General features: G+C 46.2%; 1 protein-coding gene across 7 annotated transcripts in view; it reads right to left on the bottom strand.

Moving 5' to 3' along the window:
• Positions 1–19,779, bottom strand: part of TLN2 (talin 2) — a 177,840-nt gene that overhangs the window by 106,525 nt on the left and 51,536 nt on the right. For all 7 annotated transcript variants that reach the window (XM_083412919.1, XM_083412923.1, XM_083412924.1 and 4 more), the window contains exon 2: positions 2,030–2,201. In XM_083412919.1, the coding sequence (XP_083269045.1) occupies positions 2,030–2,165 (136 nt within the window). In that variant the 5' untranslated portion in view covers positions 2,166–2,201. The remainder of the gene's footprint in view (positions 1–2,029; positions 2,202–19,779) is intronic.

Here is a 19,779-nt window from a genome sequence, read left to right as displayed (position 1 = left end):
CCACCAGAGCACGATTTCTGTTCTTGTCCTGAAGCAAAGTTCTTAACCTGAAGCACTATTTCTGGGTTAGTGGAGTCTGTAACCTGAAGCGTCTGTAACCCGAGGTACCACCGTACAGCATTCCACATGTGCTTGGTCGCACCACGGTTTCCTGCTGGCAGAAACTGGCAATGCTGCAGCAAACCCTGGGACCAAAGGGACGTCTGCGGAGGAGCATCCCGAGGCTGAGGTGCCCAAAGGTCACGGACATGTCGCTGCTGCAACCGCAGGAGACGAAGGCCAAAACAGCAATGCCAAAAGGCAACACTCCAGCGACGGCACTTTAATCACTCACTGCTAATTAATGAAGGCTGCATTCAAACGTAATGAACCAAATAATACAAAGTAGTTTAGAGCTAATGCTTCCACTCCATCAGTGTCTATTAATCCGGCTGTTCAGCGGATGCCCTTGCGGAGCCTGTTTGCAATGGAAACGGTTTACAGTGAGGGGCAGAAATTCCCAGCTTGGATTCAAAGCTCCCGGGGAAGCAACAATTAGCTCCAAGACTGCATTGCCAATCAAGGCCCCATCTCGTCTGCATTACGGCATTGCTAATCTTGAATCCCAAGTTAATATGAACTTGCCTGTGGCCGCTCAAGACAGCATTGCCGCAATTTGCGAGAGATTGGTTGCCCTAAAATAAATCAAGGTTTCCCATTGCCCTGGAAATCAACATTATTTGTTGAAGATGATAAATACATAAACATGTTTGTTCCGAGTGGAAATGAGCAAAAGAGGACCTTTTCAGAATCACTTTTTCCCTTTGGGTAATTTTGCACTGGGGGGGGGGGGGGGGTGCTGCAAAAACAGGGCAGAAGTGTTAACTCCCTGGTTGGGTGGGGGCCCGAGTGGGTGGCAATGTAAAAAGAGAAGTTGTGAGAGCAATCAAACAGCAGGGTAGCAAGGCTTGCCTGCCTCAGCGACACATTTTCTCTCCCCCCCCCCCCACCTGCTACACACACATACAGAGCGAAGACAATGCATTTGCCCTCACTTCAGGGACATCACTCCTCAAGTCCAATAAAATACCTGGCACTATTTATTTATTTACCTTCCATGTTTCTCCCAGAGCCAGGACTCAAGGCAGCTCACAAAGATTAAAACACAGAAAGGTAAAAACACACAGCAGATAACAGTTAAGAAGTATTTGAACTGTAACAGAATTAAAACAATATAAAAACAAATCTATTAAAATACAGGTAGCAAAGAGTCTGGCCTCTCTAGGGAGGGAGTTCCAAAGTCTGCGAACAGCTGCTAAGGTGACACCTGGACCTTTTCATGCTCATTATGTGAACCTTGGTTGCTCATCAGGACACCCACTGCCTTATCTGGGGTGGGGAACCATGTGCCCTCCAAAATGTAGATGGACTCCCATCAGCCCCAGTCAGAAAGACCAGCAGTTAGGGATGGTGGGAGCTGAAGTCCAACATCTAGAGATGGGGTGGAAAACTGGACCTGGTGGGGCAGTCCAGATCATTATCTCTCCCACTTGCCGTGGGCCAAGTTTGAAACGTGTGTGTGGGGGGGGTGCCCACAGTGATGTCATGTGACCCTTCCTTGCCCACAGAGTTTGAAATCAAGCTGTGTCGGCCCACAAAGTGAGGCCATTCAGCTGACTGGCGGGTCTTGTGAAGCACTGCAGAGTGCTTTGCAGGTTGGCTGTGCATGCAAACCCCACTTCAGCTGAGCCAAGTCTTTATCTACCCCATACAGTGGTACCTCTGGATGCGAACGGGATCTGTTCCGGAGCCTGTTCGCATCCTGAAGCGAATGCAACCCTTGTCCACGCGGTTCGCGATTTGCCGCTTCCGCGCATGACATCATTTTGAGCGTCTGCGCATGGGCAAGCGGCACAACCTGGAAGTAACACGCTTCATTACTTCCACAACCCGAAAATGCTCAACCCGAAGCTACTTCAACCCGAGGTATGACTGTACCTGGCATCATGTGTCAGACTGTAACTCAAATGTGGGGTTTGCCAAAACTAACCTTGTCCAGTTTGAGCCTCTGGCACTCGCTCACGAATAACGCGGCAGGCGTCGTACACGGCTGTGGAGGGCTCAAACTGCATCGTCTTGACCACATTGCACTGGCGAATGCAGATCTTCAAGGACAGAGCAACCATCTTGCCAGATCTCTTGCAGGTTTCTCTTTATGTTACCTTGGGCAGAAACGAAACAAGACACATTAGATTGCTATTTTTTAAAAAAACAACAACCCTGTCCTTTTGAAATCACAGGACAACCAAACTGCATCTTCCACGGTAGCTTTCTGTGTCTGCTTATATCATCTGCTGAAATCATGGGGACACAGGGAGCTGCCTTTGAGGTTCTCCAAAGGAAGAGAGTGGGAATTCCCATCACCAGTTCCCTAAAATCCTCAATCATTTATTATGTGGTCATTAAAACAGTGTGTGCAAAGAATAAAAACACGAGCATTAAAACATACGCTTGTTTCAAAAACAATATGATACAAAGGATAAAACATGCACACATGTATACTAGAAGGAGCATCACCACGCGCATTGTTCAGCCTGGACACTGAGGTCCAGCTCCAAGGGCCTTCTGGCAGCTGCCTTGCTGCAAGAAGTGATGCTAAGGGAACCAGGCAGAGGGCCTTCTTAGTAGTGGCACCCACCCAATGGAATGCCCTCCTGTCAGATGTCAAAGAGATAAATAACTATACAACTTTTAGAAGACAGCCCTTTTCAGGAAGCTTTTAACATTTAATGTTTTGTTTTCTTCCTTTATATTTTGGTGGAAGCTGCCCAGAGTGGCTGGGGAAACCCAGTTGGATGGGTGGGGAATAACTAATGCTACATCATCATCATTATCATCACCACCATCATCTCCATAACAGGGAAGCCTGTGACCAGGTGCCTGCTCAGTCCCAGATGGTGCCAGCTGTTGGGGGGCAACTTCAAGGTACTGCTTGCTCTCCATCTTTAAGCCTTGATCTTTAAGCCCTTCAACTGAGGACACTTTCAAACAGAGGACTCTCCTCTCCTCCTCTGTAAAGTCCAGCACAGGCGCAAATCCCACTCTTTCTGCCTTGCTTGCCATCTGTGCAAGGGGAATGGCAGAGGACAGACACCCCAAGCCCAGAACATGTTAGAAGAGCTTTACACAAAGTGACATGAACTTCCCCATTTATTTGTTTTGTAACACAAGAATATCTTTAATTAAAAAACTAATTAAAAAAATCTCAAATAAGCGCCATCAGTGCAGTTTGGTACACATCACAATGAGACAGCCAATTTTACAGTCATATTATTATATGATACAAAAGATAAAAACATGAGCTCCAAATTACAAGTAGAGTAAGAGTGTCATCTTACAAGACCTTTGAACAATGAAGAGGGACTTGGCCACCAACACTGCTATTAATTTGTTTGTATTAGCCACGAAATATTCTAGGTACCATTCCTGTATCCTTCCAGGGGCTTCTGCAAAGTAGCCTCTCTACGAAGATTACATTAAAAAAAGATGTGAGCCAGAGTTTTGACTGCTTCATTGCTCCACGGGGACACAAACAATCCTCATATGGGACTTCCCTGATAGCTTTTTAACCTGAGATGCCTGGGAGTGAAACCTGGGACACCTCCAAAAATCACTTGTAGTCCTTGTAGCACATTCTGGGCTCTGTCAAAATCTGCACCCATTCATAACAGCTGCAGATCTGACCACTGGATTCTGATGAGGATGGATGGAGTTTTTGCTTTTGTGTCATTTTGGAGTTTGCACAAAGGCATAACAATGTTGTCAGAAGAATGGTAAGTCCCAAGAGACCCTGAGTTATCCATGGCCCTTCCTTGAGGACTGAGACTTCCTTCCGGCCCTGCTCTCAACTCCCATGATTCCACTGGAGAAGGGAAGGCAGTGGAGGGCCAGACCTTTGCTGGAAGAAGCATTGTCAATGCATATGCACTCGTTTGGAGGGGGGTCTGCAGGGATTGTTTGTGGGGTGAAGAGAAAAAAACCTGCAAGGGATAGAAGGCTAGCTTCTCTCACACACACAAAGAGAAGAACAGTGCAGGTACATTTTGCCTAATATACTTCAGCTCCTGTTGTTGTTGTTGTTTAGTCGTTTAGTCGTGTCCGACTCTTTGTGACCTCATGGACCAGAGCACGCCAGGCACTCTTTCTAGCTCCTGTTTCCAGCTCCTACAAATGCTAGAAACTTACCGTAATGCTTTTAAAAACAGAGAAAAGCTTGGAAAATTTATTTCTTTAGAGCATTTGTACCCTGTTCTTCAGTCAGAAAGCCTCCCAGAGTGGCTTACATACAATAAATTAAAACAAGACAGTCCCAGCCTGCAGGCTTACAATCTAAAAGAAGTGGCACAAGAAGAAGGGGGTGGAATATTTAACTCCAGACACCAATTCTTAAACAGTTCTCAAAATGGCTGGCACAGTTCAGGGGCAGTTCAGAAAAGCTGATAGTTCAGCAAAGCCCTGCATCATGATATGGGGGTTAATGTTCACTGTCCTGCAGATGAACACCCATGGATGCAAACGCCAGGAGCATATCAATGTCTGGAGCAGGAATGGGAGGCCTGAGGCCCTCCAGATATTGCTGGACCACACCTACCATCATCTTTGATTACTGGCTAGGGCTGATGGGACCTGGAGTCAGTAGCATCTGCTGGACTACAAGCTACCCACCCCTGGCCTGTCTGGAACAAGCTAGGAACATATTTTTTATGTTGATCTCTGAACACTCACTTACCTAGGAAATGTAAGCCAGAAACCAAATACCACCCCACTTTTAAAAACACGACTGAATGGGATGCCAGGACAGTTTGTTACTCAGAAAGAATGTAAAAAACCCTGAAGGCTTTTATTGTTTTCAGGGTCCCCCCCTCCCACCCCCCCACAGAGCGATTCACTTTATAATTTCCAACAGCTGGCAGAATGGCCGCCACCACTTGCGAGAACAAACATCAGATCTGGGGGCCGTGCCCTGCAAGGAAAGGAACAGATGAGCAACAGCCTCTCCTTCTCTAGAAACAGAGGCAGTATTCAGGCTTGACTCCCTCTTGGAAGCCAGAGGAGAGGAGTTTCCCCACAGCCAATGAAGAGACATCAAATGAGTTCAGACTTGAAAGACAGCATAAATATTGATTGCATCTGTAATACATGCAATGCAATTCTGCCAAAGGGCTGAAGCTGGTCCACAAGTGGGTGGGAGAGGACAATATTCCCCTCTCCCCACTTTAAAAAAATCTTTGCAAGAATCCTGCAAGGTTGCTTGGGCCGAGAGAGATGGTTTATTGAGGGCGTGAATCTGGCAGCAGGACTGCATCAACTTGCAAAAGTACCTAGCTCCTGCAAATACTTTATAAATAAAGGTAAAGGTAATGGGACCCCAGACCATTAGGTCCAGTCGTGGCCGACTCTGGGGTTGCGGCACTCATCTCGCTTTACTGGCCGAGGGAGCCGGCATACAGCTTCTGGGTCATGTGACCAGCATAACTAAGCCGCTTCTGGCGAACCAGAGCAGCGCACGGAAACGCCGTTTACCTTCCCGCCAGAGCGGTACCTATTTATCTACTTGCACTTTGATGTGTTTTTGAATTGCTAGGTGGGCAGGAGCAGGGACTGAGCAATGGGAGCTCACTCCATCAAGGGGATTCGAACTGCTGACCTTCCGATCGGCAAGCCCTAGGCTCTGTGATTTAACCCACAGCACCACCCACGTTAATAGCGACTGGCCTCAAATTCCTGGCTGTGGCTGTGCAGGGATTTCCCTAGCTGAAGGGGCTTCCTGCTTGGGTTATCCTGTTCACATGTCAGGGAAGTAGAAAGATGGGATTGATTAAGCTGTGTGCATCAGGATGCCACTTGCTCAGAGTAAATAGAAGGCAGAGAATCTTGGCTTATCATTACATGTAATTGCTGCCAGCAGGTGAGAGCAGTGCCCTCTGTACATGCTCCAAGACCTTTAATCTATTTTTACTTCATATCCTCAGGCACTGAAAACATATCCCAATCCCAAACTGCAAGAGAGAGGAGGGGTAGAATATGCTGAATAGACTTCTAGTAAAGTAATGGCCTGGGCTGGTTCTCAGAGCCTTAAATGAGCTGTCTGCCTGATACCATCCTGGTACCCAACCAGACAAGAAGTCACCAACAGGGGAGGGATACAAAAACAAAACCCTCTCTCCATTTTACCCAAGACTGAAGAGGAGAACTTTTTAACAAGAAATATGAAAAGCAATCCATTTGAAATGGAAGGATGGAGGCGGGGGCAGGGGAGAAATACCTGTTTTTCAAAACACCAAGGGCAATACAAATGAACTCAATTACAACCAGAAAAGCCTAAGTTCTGCTTCATAGCAAGTTCATCCCAAAGTGACGTCTGGACGTGTGGAATGCTGGCAGGAACCACCTTTGTAATAAAAACAAGCCACTTCTCAATTCCCAGGCCAGCCATTGCTCATCTTAAATTTCTGTCTCTCCCCAGCCCAGTGTGTTTGGAAAGGAAGCCCAGCAGGAAACTAGGAGGTTCCTTCTTCCTCCTATGAATCAGGAATTTGCACTGCCAAAAAGGCCTGCAGCTCTGACCCTGCGAGGGGAGCAAAGTTTGATGTGCATTTTCAGATTCACAGAAACTTGCTTCCTCACTGCAGAGCCCCAGATCTACTGGAGCCAAGGAGTTAAAGGAGTCATTCCCCCTAACAGCAAACTCAGGTGGTTGAGTGCTGACAGATTTTTAGAATCAAAAAGGGGCTATCAAGAAGAAAGACTGGGAAGTTACCAGTAGGTCTGGGTGGACCCCCAAGGTATACAAAAGTAGAAAGTATTTTACAGCCCTTAATTGGGGCAACCCCACCACTTCTAAAGAACAGCTGAGTGAGGAATGAGCATGTGGAGTAGCTTTGAAAAGCCAGAGAATGCTGAGTGTCAGTTGGGAAGTGTTACCAGAGAAATGGCCATTGTGTGTACCCCCCACCCTGATTCTAACGAGTCAAATCGATAAGATAAATGTTCAAAATACACATACACAGGTACATAAACCATATTCTGAAATGATATCAGTGAGCAATCATTAAGCCATTTTGACTCTCTTAAATTACCCTAAAATAGTCCTCTGCAGTAGAAAGAAGGAGATGGGGCGGGGGGAATACCTACCCCAAAATAGTTATTTTCATTTGTAAAACCTGCTAATAGATAAACAGCTTGTAATATAGGGGCTTATCCCTCCCTGCAAAACCAGTCTGGCAAGTATCCGTTAAACAGAATGTCAATAGAGCATCTTCTGTGTAACAATAGGTGTAAGTTTGTAAAAGGGATTCAGGAACCAAGGTACTGTATTTTTCCATGTATATGATGACCCTTGTTTTTTTGAACCCCAAATTAAGAAAACGAAACACTAAAATAGTAGTGAAAATTCAGATGATTGGCGGCAGCAGTGGAAAGTTGTTGCTCTTTTCTTGGGCGATCACCCTTGAAGTTTACAGAATAAGGTGCATGCAGCACACAGCAGCTGGGACACCACACACTCCACCTTGGCAGCAGCGGCAGGGAAGCGAGGGGCAGGAGGCTCCCGAACAGGATGCTGAGGAAGGCAGTGCCCGCTCTGTGCCAGGCCATGCCACAGCAGGCAGGGAGTGGGCTGGGGGTTTGAGAGGGGCAGAGATTTTAAAAAGGAAAGCCATAGCTCAGCTGTAGAGCACCTGCTCTGCATGCAGAAGGTACAAGATTCAACCCCCAACACCTCTGCGCTCCACATCTCCTATTGATTTCAACTGGGCTTAGTGGTCAATGATGCTTCCACTTGAATTCAGAACAAAAACACATGTTTGCATTTTATTCTGATACAGGTTGTTTCAAATACACACAGAGGGGGGGGGGAGAGGGAGAGAGAGAGAGAGAGAGAGAGAGAGAGAGAGAGAGAGAGAGAGAGTAATCATATTGGGACCATCCAAATGGCAATGGTGATCAATCCAACACCAAGTGGTGAACATCCAGAACACACAACATTAACCTTGAGCATTAAGCTGCCTTGAACATGGTTCTAACTGTGAAGGTAGCATAGAAATAAAACAATAACACGCCGCCCAAAAAACCCCTCACTTCAGTTTGCTGGCAATTCAATCAGTTGTAGCCTCTATCTCTCTCCCCATTATCCCATGCTACTTTTGCAGGCTATCATTTCACGGTTAGGCAGCTCAACAAATTGCAGTAGCCTTGTGGTTGTCCCAGGTGGTGTGGCACCCTCTTAGCAATCAGTGTGAGACTCACTATAGCAAAGGCATTCTGACTGCGCATTAAAGAGCATATATTAAAAAATAATAATGCTCCAGCTGTGTTGGGTTCTCCACCCCCTCTATACCCTACCTCATAATCAAAGAGTATGACACATATACCTCTACCTGTTTCCACAGGAGGAAATAATTTTCAGTGTGACCTGCCCTCCACATTCATTAGCCGAACTGAGCCACTGAATGCTATCAGGATCCCACATGCATCTCCAGCGAAAGCAGAGATAGCCCATGTGATTCCCTTCAGGTGCTGTGGACCACAACTCCCACCAGCCTCAGTCAGCATGGCTAATAGTCAGGATGATAGGAGTTTTAGTCCACAACATCTGGAGGAAATCACTCCAGCATCACTGACTCTGTTTTAAGCCTCCTGCTATGGCTCATGATTTCCTCTTGTTTATTACTCTTTCTGGAAGTTGTAAAGCATGCAACAAGGACAATCTCTAGTTATCAGACATTCAGCTTTGGCACCTCTTCCCCACAGCATTCAGTTGGCACCCGTCTGTCTTGGGAGACAATGGAGCTGTGAAGTCAAACTGTTGGAAGGTTACAGTGCCTGACCGATATGGGAGAGACACATTTTGTTGCAGCTGGGGCAAATGGAGGCATCTGGTTATGCTGCTGAAGATGCCCCATGGCGTTTCTTCCCTCTGTGCCCCACCCAGTTGTCAGTCATTCTCTGGACACTGCTGTGGATGCACAACCTGCCTGTCTGTCTCCAGGTGCTGCGGTTGTATGCAAGGGATTCCCACGGAGGGGATGACGTTGCCAGCCTTCATGTCACATTTTGGTCTGCCAATGGGCCTGGTGCTTGAAGCCAGCTCCCTGTAGAGCATGTCCTTGGGGATCCTGTATCCAGGGCAGCTGTCTACCAGCTCAATCTGGTATGCAGGCTGAGACCCTACCTGCCCATGGACTGTCTCGCCAGAGTGGTGCATGCTCTAGTTATCTCCTGCTTGGACTACTGCAATGCGCCCTACGTGGGGCTACCTTTGAAGGTGACCCGGAAACTACAACTAATCCAGAATGCGGCAGCTAGACTGGTGACTGGGAGCAGCCGCCGAGACCACATAACACTGGTCCTGAAAGATCTACATTGGCTCCCAGTACGTTTCCAAGCACAATTCAAAGTGTTGGTGCTGACCTTGAAAGCCCTAAACAGCCTCATCCCAGTATACCTGAAGGAGCGTCTCCACCCCCATCGTTCTGCCCAGATGCTGAGGTCCAGCGCTGAGGGCCTTCTGGCGGTTCCCTCACTGCGAGAAGCAAAGCTACAGGGAACCAGGCAGAGGGCTTTCTCAGTAGTTGCACCCGCCCTGTGGAACGCCCTCCCATCAGATGTCAAAGAGAAAAACAACTACCTGACATTTAGAAGACATCTGAAGGCAGCCCTGTTCAGGGAAGTTTTTAATGTGTGACATTTTAATGTATTTTTAATCTTTGTTGGAAGCCGGCCACAGTAATAATAATTTATTATTTGTACCCCAGCCAGATGGGTGGGGTACAAATAATAAATTATTATTATTATTATTATTATTATCATCATCATCATCATCATCATCATCATCATCATCATCATCATCCTGCCATCTTCCATTCTGTGGACAAGACCAAGCCAGCGTAGACGTCACTGAGACAGAAGTGCAAACATGCTGGGAATGTAGGCTTCAGAGAGCACATGCGTGTGAGAATTCCAGCCACTCTAGAGTTTTAAAGTGAATAGTTAACTCATGGAATAATAATAAAAAAAGTGTGTGCATGTAAAGGCAGCAAGTCCATTTTCCTCAGTCACAAATAAAAATGAGTAAGTGCCGTGTGTTCCAGTTGACTCAAGCCGGCCCACAGAATATGGTGCCGCAGTATCAGAAAAGAACAGGATGATCCTAGACATGTCTTCTTCTTGGAAGGGCGTCCCACTGAAGGCCAGGGATGGAAGCAGCACTCTTAAGGGAGAGCATCTGCTTCACATGCAGTACGTCCCAGGTTCATCTCCAGGTAGGGCTGGGAAAACCCTGTGCCTGAAACTCTGGAGAGCGGCTGCCAGTCTGCATAGGCAGGACTACTCTTGGGGTTGCCATATTTTGAAGAGCAAAAAAGAGGACACATTTGCCAACTTCTACTATGGATCACTATGACAACTCTCATTTCACATACCCATGAAAAAGAGGATGTGTCCTGGAAAAAGAGGACACATGGCAACCCTACGATGGACCAATAGTCTGACTCAGTCTAAGGCAACTGCCTTTCAACCACCCAGAGTTGTGAAATGGATTTCTGCATTCCAGCACCCTTCTTGACACCAACAATATTGTTCCTTGGGAAAGAAATGAGTTTGTTTTTTGACTCAGAGGAAAAAACTTCTGACTGAAATCTTGCTTTGAAATCTTGAAGAGATTAATCTGTTCCATGACAAGTTACGGCTAATTCCCACATTCTGGGTCATGGACTGCTTAGCTGGAAACAAGCAAAGGGATGGCCCAAGAAAAGCGATCCACACACCCAGCAAGATTTGGCACAAACATCCTTAGAATCCGGTGCTAGGGAGTGGTTAAGAATTTGGGGAAATCACATCATTTCCATATGTGCAATGTTTTAACAGCTTTGGCGCATCTTTCAATAAATTAGCCAGGGTTCGGCCAAGAATGTATTCACAGACTTTTCAAGTCCACCAAGAGCTGTCTGGGAGTGTGTTTCTCAAGACAGTGGGTTGGGAACCACCACTGGGCTTGGGGACACTTTCAGATGGGTCTCAGTTCCACAGCCAGCCCAGTACCTCCTCATTTGGCTGTCCACCCTCTGGACCTTTTTGGTTTGGAGCAGCATCAGCACCAACTCTTTGCATGCCAATTAAAAGTGGCCGGGAGAAAAGAAGGGAGGTCTCCTCTGGAAGGAAATTAAAATGTAAGACCAAAGACTATTTATTCATTTCAAAAACTATTATTAATAAATATTAAAATGGGAATAGAAAGCAGGGAGACAAGAGGGAAAAGCTGTTTAGGAGGAATGACTGGACGTAAAAGGACCACCACAAGTTCTGAGGGACAGTGAACTGGCCCCTCACAGAAAAAGTTTGCTACCCCTGGTCTAGCGACTACAAACTTTCACCACCTTTCCATAAAAATCCCACCAAATGTGGGGCATGCACTGGTAAGACAGACACCAAATTCCACAGCAGCTTCCTCAACCTCCCATCAGCCCCAGTGGTGTTGGGGAAAGCTGTTGTCTCCATTTCAAAGGCGTTTTTGTCTGTGTGATATGGAGCTACTGCTGCTACTACTGGGGGCTGTGCCCCTGCTCGCTCTGCTTGCCAACCCCCAATCCCCCGCCATTCCCCTCACAACCCAGGATCGTGATGAGGTACTACAAATCCTCCAACGAGGGCTGCGTGACGACATTCTAACTTTTTTATTATATACCAAGATCATTATTATTCTTGGACAGGGTTCCAAAGCAAAGCTTGCAAGATAGTACCCCTATTCAAGGGAGAGAAGGGATTTTGCCTTTGGAATGCCGCTGCCCTGAACGGTATGTTATCTTGGCAACTGGAGCACAAAGCTGACCCCGTGATAGCACTACAGCTGCGTTTGAGCGCCCCATGAAGGGGCCAAGAATCCAGCGGATGCAAAGCGCCACTACAGGCACCCGAGCTTCTGTCAGCATGACAGTGGCAAAAACCGCTCTCAGAACAGTCCGCTGGCAAGAACTGCTACAGACAGCTACCTCAGGTCTTACGGACTTGACAGTAACTAGCAGGGGGCTGGAATCCTGCTGAATTTGGTGACTGATATCCTTGAATTCTGCTCCTGGGCTAAGTTTTGCAAGCAAGGAATGTGTGATATAAAACCAAGCAATACATGTCACAGGTGATGAAGAAAGGAACATTTCTGATCACTAGCTAAATAAGGGTGCAAACTTTAATTGTATATGAACCAACAAAAGTTTTCGCTGATTGCCTGATGAGATCATAAACTAAAGGAACAAGTTCTTAAGCCTATTTTTAAGTTGGCAATGAGAGCTTTTCCATTTAAAGTGGTACCTCAGGTTAAGAACATAATTCGTTCTGGAGGTCCGTTCTTAACCCGAAACTGTTCTTAACCCGAGGTACCACTTTAGCTAATGGGGCCTCCTGCTGCTGCTGCCACACTATTTCTGTTCTCATCCTGAAGCAAAGTTCTTAACCCGAGGTACTATTTCTGGGTTAGAGGAGTCCGTAACCTGAAGCGTATGTAACCCAAGGTACCTCTGTATACTGTATATTAAAAATGTGCAGCTTTTGTTTATTTAAATGCTAAATTGTCTTGTACTTATTTTAATGTTTATAGAAGCACCTAGATATGAGATTCTGGCTGTGGGAAATTGCAGTCCAACATAACTATAAATGAGTGCTAGTTAGTGCATGAAGGGGTTAAGATCACAGACCTGTGTTCCTGGACGCAGTTAGGTCACATGCCCTCTTCTCTGATAAGGAAGTGAATCCTTCTCCTCCTGTTCTCTCCCTCTCTCCTCACCATGTAAGTGACTAAGGAAGCATGCGTAATTGAGCTCCAAGCTTAGAGTACATATTTGAAGTTCTCTCTCTGTATTTTCTATTCACGAGTATTTTACCTATGTTCTCCTTGCCTCTGCTTGGATAAATGCATGAATCTGACCTTTGGAACTTTTTGTAAGTAAAGCACTTTAAACTTATTTAACAGTGTGTGGTCTGTTCATTGCCAGAAGGGTAGAAAGTGGGGAGTGCTTTGCAAGTGGACTAAAGGGACATGCAAAAGGTTTAACAGTTTACATTCCTGATGCTTCATTGTGCTGCTTGACTTGGTGAGTTTAAACTTGGCTGCTGGGGGCTCTCTCCTGCTGGAGGCTCTCTCCTGCTGGAGAGAGAATTTAGCCCTGAGATTATTATCTAGGCACACAGCCATTTCTTTTATTATTTACCCGACACACGTGGGTCACAGGGATTTATATTTTCTCCCCACACCAGCAACATATAAATGTCTTGAAATGCAAGTGTTTAGGATGCAGATGATCAACCAACCATTAAAAAAAAGAGTTGGCAATATCCATTTTGTGTTTTTAATAATAATAAAGTTATCAACCTTGAGGTACAGTGGGTGAGAAACCTAATATAACTTTACATATTACACATATACAAAGACAAAACAGCATGATGCAGTCCTGTTGTAAGAGTAATCATTGCCAAATAGTTACTCTCTTATTTCTAACATTCACACTTATTTATGAAGAAGAGGATATTACACGTGAAGACTGCAGACAGACCTGGAATTGAAGGGGCCCTTTAAACTCCCTCCCCCATAGCTGTTAGAAAAGAAAAGCTACAAGGAGTGTGGCCATGAAATGGGTAAAGAGTGGAAGGGCTTGGGACAGGTGGAATGTGGTCGGATTTTCATTAAGCACGCTCTACTTTTCCACCTCTTAAATACTCAAAAGTGCCAATCAGACACAGTCTTCCCTTTCTAGGTAGAATTATTAGCATTCAAGGTGGGAATGCCCCCCATATTTTCTCCTTACAATAATAAGGACTAGTGGTTCCCTCTCTTTAAAGCGAATCAATTAATCTCCATTCTCTCAATTTCATAGGTAGTGGCAGTTTCTGAATTCCTCATTTTGCAGCATGAGACTGTATGATCGCTTGCATTTTTAAGGCCTAAGAAGAGCTACATATTTATCTAGAAAATGGAGTGCTTGTTATGATGGATGGCAGTCAACAGGAGGGAAGAACAACATATTTTCCCCAGTTGTGGTGTGACACTGCTGCTTTCGAATCACTTCAGACCTAAGTAAAAGCTCTTTGCTTCCAACCAGGAAGCTAAGAGTTATTTTAAGGGGTTTTTTTCCCAACAGGGAAGGAGGCGGCAGCAACACAGCCAGACACAGGAGATGCCCAGACTCAGCATAGTTGTTAGGGGAGTGGAGGTTGGAGAAGAAGAACACTCTTGCTTTTGTTAATTTTCTCCTTCAGATGTAGTAAAGTTTCTCTGCTTGGGTTTGCTCATGTCTAGTCCCACGGTTCTGGAGTGCAGCCTTCTATGTATCATGCACAGGTGCACAGGTCAAATGAAACCACCAGAATAGTCCTTCATCGGGCGGGGGGGGGGGGTAGCTCCAGCACTCACAGTGATATACTGGCCTAAACAGAAGATCAACTACTTATGAGGACCTCTGTGGAGGTACTGTTGCAAATCCTGGCAACTGGTAGTCATTGCTACCATACTTTATGGTATTTGCACACTATTTATTTAGTACATAAATAAGACCACGGTGAATTAAGCCAAAGGGGGTCCGTCTAGTCCAGTATCCTGTTCTCACAGTGGCCAACCAGATGCCCATCATGGGAATCCTCCAAGCAGGACCTGAGGGCAACAGCCCTCTCTGCTCATCTGTAACTCCCACAACTGGCATTCAAAGGCATTGTGCCTCCAGCCTGCGAGGCAGAACAAACCCATCCTGCCAAGAAGTCACTGTTAGCCTTATCATGCTCCATGGGTGTCAGGTCAGTGTTCCATCTGGGTGTAAGGTCAGTGATAGCTGACAGACAACGCTTCAACCCAGAGGTTTTGAAACTGTCCAAACCATCTCAGGATGCCCTTGGCCTGCCCACCTGTCTGCCTTCTTCCTTACACCCAGATCAGGAAATGGCACAGGCTGCCAGCTTCTCCTCTTGAGTCTCAGTGTTGCCCTTGTGGAATTCAGCAGGCAGGAAGATGGGGAGAAATCTAGAATTAGCTGGGCTACCCTGTCACTGGCTCTGGCACCACCTACTGCTGGGCTCCTTGCCTTCTGCCCTACCAGTCCCAAAGGGCACCAGCCACCACTGGTCACAAGACTCTTTATTGTTGTAAGGGAGTACTTGGGACTCACACTTAGCAGCTCACGCTCAGGGAGGTGAAAGATGAGGAAGGAGCTCCTTGCATTCTTCAGCAAGCCAGGTGCCAGGCACTTTATGGCCAGTTATTTGGAGTCAGTGGTAACTAGGTCTTTAGCAGCCCAGCTGGAGCAGAGCAAGCGTCCAACTGGACCAGGATCTAGTTTCTGTGCGTGGTCAGCCAGAGGCCCCTGGGGAGCCCACAAGCGAGACACAAGGGAAGCAGACCATCCCTCTGGCTCATCCCCACATCTCAGAATCCGCCTGTCAAGCAATTATTTTTATTTCTCTTCGCTTCTAGCAGACAAAACATAATCTGCATTTCAAAAGGGGACATTATTTCTGCCATAAAAGTAAGCAGCTGCTCTGAAAACAATGATTTAAATTCCCTGCCACTTTGATTACTCCAGGAAGGAAGCAACATAAAAATCAATACTGGGAGTAAATATTTTATGTCCCTTACATGTGCTGAGAAAGAGCGAGCAAGTCGCTGGAGGATGGCAAATCTCCTTATAAATGCACGCCTGTGCAGGCACTCCAATTAAAAGACTATGCATGGACTAACATTTCAGATTATGCATTTTTTAAATAAAAAAAGGTTACCCATTGGTACACAGGACAAATGAGCACAGGACAAGATCTTATTCCAAAACAGAAGTGGTTTTAAACTTTTAAAATTGGGCTTAGAGATGAAGTAGTAGCATGGAAAACAAGCCAAATAACTGGATATTTGAAGAATGTTTCTCTAACCAGCTCTGACAGCTTAGGGGCTCACACAGACTTCTGCAGAGATGTTTTCATCATGTGCTGGGACTGCAACATGTACAAGGAGACCTGTGTGGGCAGGGGTTGCTACATGACTTACATTCCACATGGCTGCTTCACCTGCAAATCACAAGAGCAATGTGTAGACCTGCAATAAAGTGAATGCAGAAGCTCAGCACCAACATGGAAGCATTTGAGTAAAATGATCCATTTGATCCAATTTCTCTACCAATATTCAGGCAGATTCAGAGGACGGTGACCAGTGCATCTCAATGCCTGAGTTTGCCTCCTTCAGTTCTGGAGGAATGCCCAGATCCCCACTCATACAGAAATATGTGGGCAGGGGTGGTCCGTGGGTGATTCTGACTCAAAACCACCCATGGTCTCAGTGGCAAAGCACCCGCTTTGATGCTGAAGGTGGACCCAGGCTCATTTCCTGGAAAGAGCTCCAGTTTAAAAAGATCATCTAGAAAGTGACAGGAAAGACATCTGCATGTGAACACAGGAAGCCGCCTTAGGCCAAATGGGGCCACTTGCCCAGCTGCCCAGCGCTGACTAGCAGCACTGCTCCAGGGTCTTAGGCAGAAATGGGTCTTTCTCATCACCCCCTACCCACTCTAGAGATACAGCCAGGGACTTCTGTCATGGTCCCTCCCCAGAGGCCTCATTTCCCTTTCTCCTTTAGAAGTTGGGTCCAGATATTCTTGTCTCTCCCCACTCCAAAAAACCTCACAGGTTCTGCTTCTTCCATTCATCCAGTGCCCTGTGCCACTCCACATCACGCAGAATATGTCCAGTCCTGACACAAGGTGCCCTCTGATGAGTTCCAGGTGACATCTGCCCAGCAAGGGACCCTTGGAGTCCACAGAGTCCAACTAACATATTCCTCAAAGCATTGGAAGGAGATGCTCTAAGAATCCCTTTATTTTATCCCACTGATGTGAATTTAAGATGCTAATAAGAAGAACAAGGTTACACCCTGCCAGGACAAACCCAAAACTTTGTTGGCTTTCTTCTGTCTTTAATTGGGTGTGTGTGTGTGTGTGTGTGTGTGTGTGGAATGCATAACGTTCCATCATTTCTGGGATATTATTCTAAGCAAACAAATCAGTAACATTTTGGGTGTGTTTCCTTGAGTGGAGTATTTCATCCACTAAATGGGAAACAGATTGGGCTTTGTGCTCATAGTTGCAGTTTAGATCCCTCCCCTATTCTAATTTGTAGAGACTAATGATGAAGATGAAGAAGTGCAAAAGTGAACCAAAGTACTCCGCCAAAAAGTGTCATGCAGTTTCTGACCAGTTTAATTGATAAATGCAAAAAATTAAATGTGGGTGCCTGCTTTAGAGTGAGGAAGGAGGCATAAAGCATAAAGTGATATTTTGCAAAAGAATATGCATGTAGTAAACAAAACAAAGCAAAACACCTCTCTCCTTTGCCTGAAAATGCACCCCCCCCCACCACCCAATAGGAAGACCAACTGTTCTGTGAATTGGCTGGTCTTCAGTTTAGGATTTCATGCAAATGGAAACCCAACGTGCTTATCTACAAAACTTGGAAGATGTACAGCCCAGTCCCCTCTCTGCATATTTACTTCCAAGTTGGTCCAATTGTGTTCAGCTGGCTTCCTGCCAGGTACGCTTGCACGCAGCTACAGCCTTCGTTTTAATTCCTGCTGCAACAACTGAAGCCAATGAAGTAAGACAGATGAAACTAGTTTAAATGGAAGGATTTAATGCTTTAACTAATACATGAACTGTAGCTAAGTTAGCTTTCTATTCCAGGGGGAGGGACAGAGTGCAGACCCCCTGGCTTTGCTGAAGGACCCAGTTGTATAGGGAGGGCCTACCTGAACTATTCCCATTCCAGCTGGTCACTGTAAGAACTGCTCTGTAACTTTAAGAACTGGTGCAGGAGTTTGCTTATTTCCCTCTTCCCTTTTGTGTTGCGTCTTTTAGACTACAAGCCCACAGGCCGAGAGTGTCTTCTTTTTTTGGTGGTCTGAGTGGGTCTGTGGCCCTTTTCTGCTGAAAAGCAAGGCAATAAAGAAATTAAAATATTTAAGCAGTCTTTGACTTTAAGCAAGTCTTGCTTGACTTCAAGGTCCCAGGTTCAGCCCCTGATGGCACCTGCAGGCAGGGCTGGGAGAGACTCCTGCCTGGAACCCTGGAGAGCCATCGCTCCCGGTCAGTGTACACAATGCTGAGCTAGATGGAACAATGGTCTGACTTAGTCAAAGGCACCTTCCAAGCCTTAAGAGAAGTGCCACAGTTCAGTGGCAGAGCATCAGCTGTGAATGTAGAAGGTCCCAGGTTCACTCTCCAGAGTCTGCAAGTACTGCTAGGAAAAGCCTGTGAGAATGCTGGGAGGCCTCTTTCATATTAGTTCTTATACAAAAAGTGTGGTGTAGTGGTTGTAGTGGTTAAGAGCGGTAGACTCGTAATCTGGGGAACTGGGTTTGATTCCCCGCTCCTCCACCTGCAGCTGCTGGGTGACTTTGGGCCAGTCACACTTCTCTGAAGTCTCTCAGCCTCACTCACCTCACAGAGTGTTTGTTGTGGGGGAGGAAGGGAAAGGAGAATGTTAGCCGCTTTGAGACTGCTTCGGATAGTGATAAAGCGGGATATCAAATCCAAACTCCTCTTCTTCTTCTTCTACAAAAAGAAAAGGGGAGTCAGGCTAAGCCCTGGCCAAAGGCCTGGCAGAACAACAACATCTTGCAGGCCCTGTGGAAAGATGTCAAATCCCGCACAGCCCTGATCTCTTGTGGCAGAGCGTTCCACCAGGCTGCGGCCAAGGCCGAAAAGGCCCTAATCTCTCTGAGGCCCAGGATCTCCAAGGTGTTATTATTTGCAGACCGTAAGGTCCTCCGTGGGGCATACCAGGAGAGGCGGTCCCATAGGTACGAGGGTCCTAGGCCGTTTAGGGCTTTAAAGGTTAAAACCAGCACCTTAAACCTGATCCTGTACTCCACCGGGTGCCAGTGCAGCTGGTATAGCACTGGGTGAATGTGATCTATCAGGGTCCATCAGCCTCCACAGGTGAGCCCAAATAGGCTCACCACCTAAGTAGCAACTTGATGTACTTCAGGCAAGACAATCCCAAGCATCAAATACTATCTAGCTAAATGTGACTATCATATTACTTGTATAAAGAGACTCAACATGCCCAGTCAAACCCACAACCAGAATACCAAATCAGGGGCTACATAAAGTTTGGCAACTGTGGGAAGGATCACCCAACATCTTTTATTGGCTTCTGCAAGTTGTTGTTGATGATGATTAAATTTGTATACCAGCCTTATCCAAAGATCACAGGGCAGTTTACAACATATATATACAAAATGAGAACACAAAATGCATAATAAAAGAAAAACAAAAGCTGTTCAACAGTGGAGCAGAGGTGGTGAGACCCTCCTTCCTTGGAGGTTTTTAAGCAGAGGTTGGATCAGTCTGCTAAGTCTTTGTTCAGGCCACCAACACCGCCAGACACCGGTGAACACCACTACCTAGCCAGGATCTATGGAAAAGTCAAAGAAGAACCAGCTATCATCCCTCCTTCTAGATTTTTATACAACCTCACATTGCAACTTCATACACACATATTGAGTAAAAGGGGGGTGGGGTGGAGGGGGGGGTTAAAGTAACTGGTACCCTCCCTTCAGATGAGAACTGTAGCCCAAAACATTAGGAGCGTACCAAGTTGGTGAAGGCTGAATTACTCACTCACTCACTCACTCACTCACTCATTATTTCTATGACCTTCAATGATAGGTATTCCTACAAGCGTTTCTGCAAACTTGCCCATCTACATCCAAGTGATCTCACA

Source organism: Podarcis tiliguerta (assembly GCF_965153285.1).
Source record: "Podarcis tiliguerta genome assembly, chromosome: 14".
Taxonomy (NCBI): domain Eukaryota; kingdom Metazoa; phylum Chordata; class Lepidosauria; order Squamata; family Lacertidae; genus Podarcis; species Podarcis tiliguerta.
Note: the sequence above shows the minus strand (reverse complement) of the source record. Positions and strands in the feature narration are given on the sequence as shown.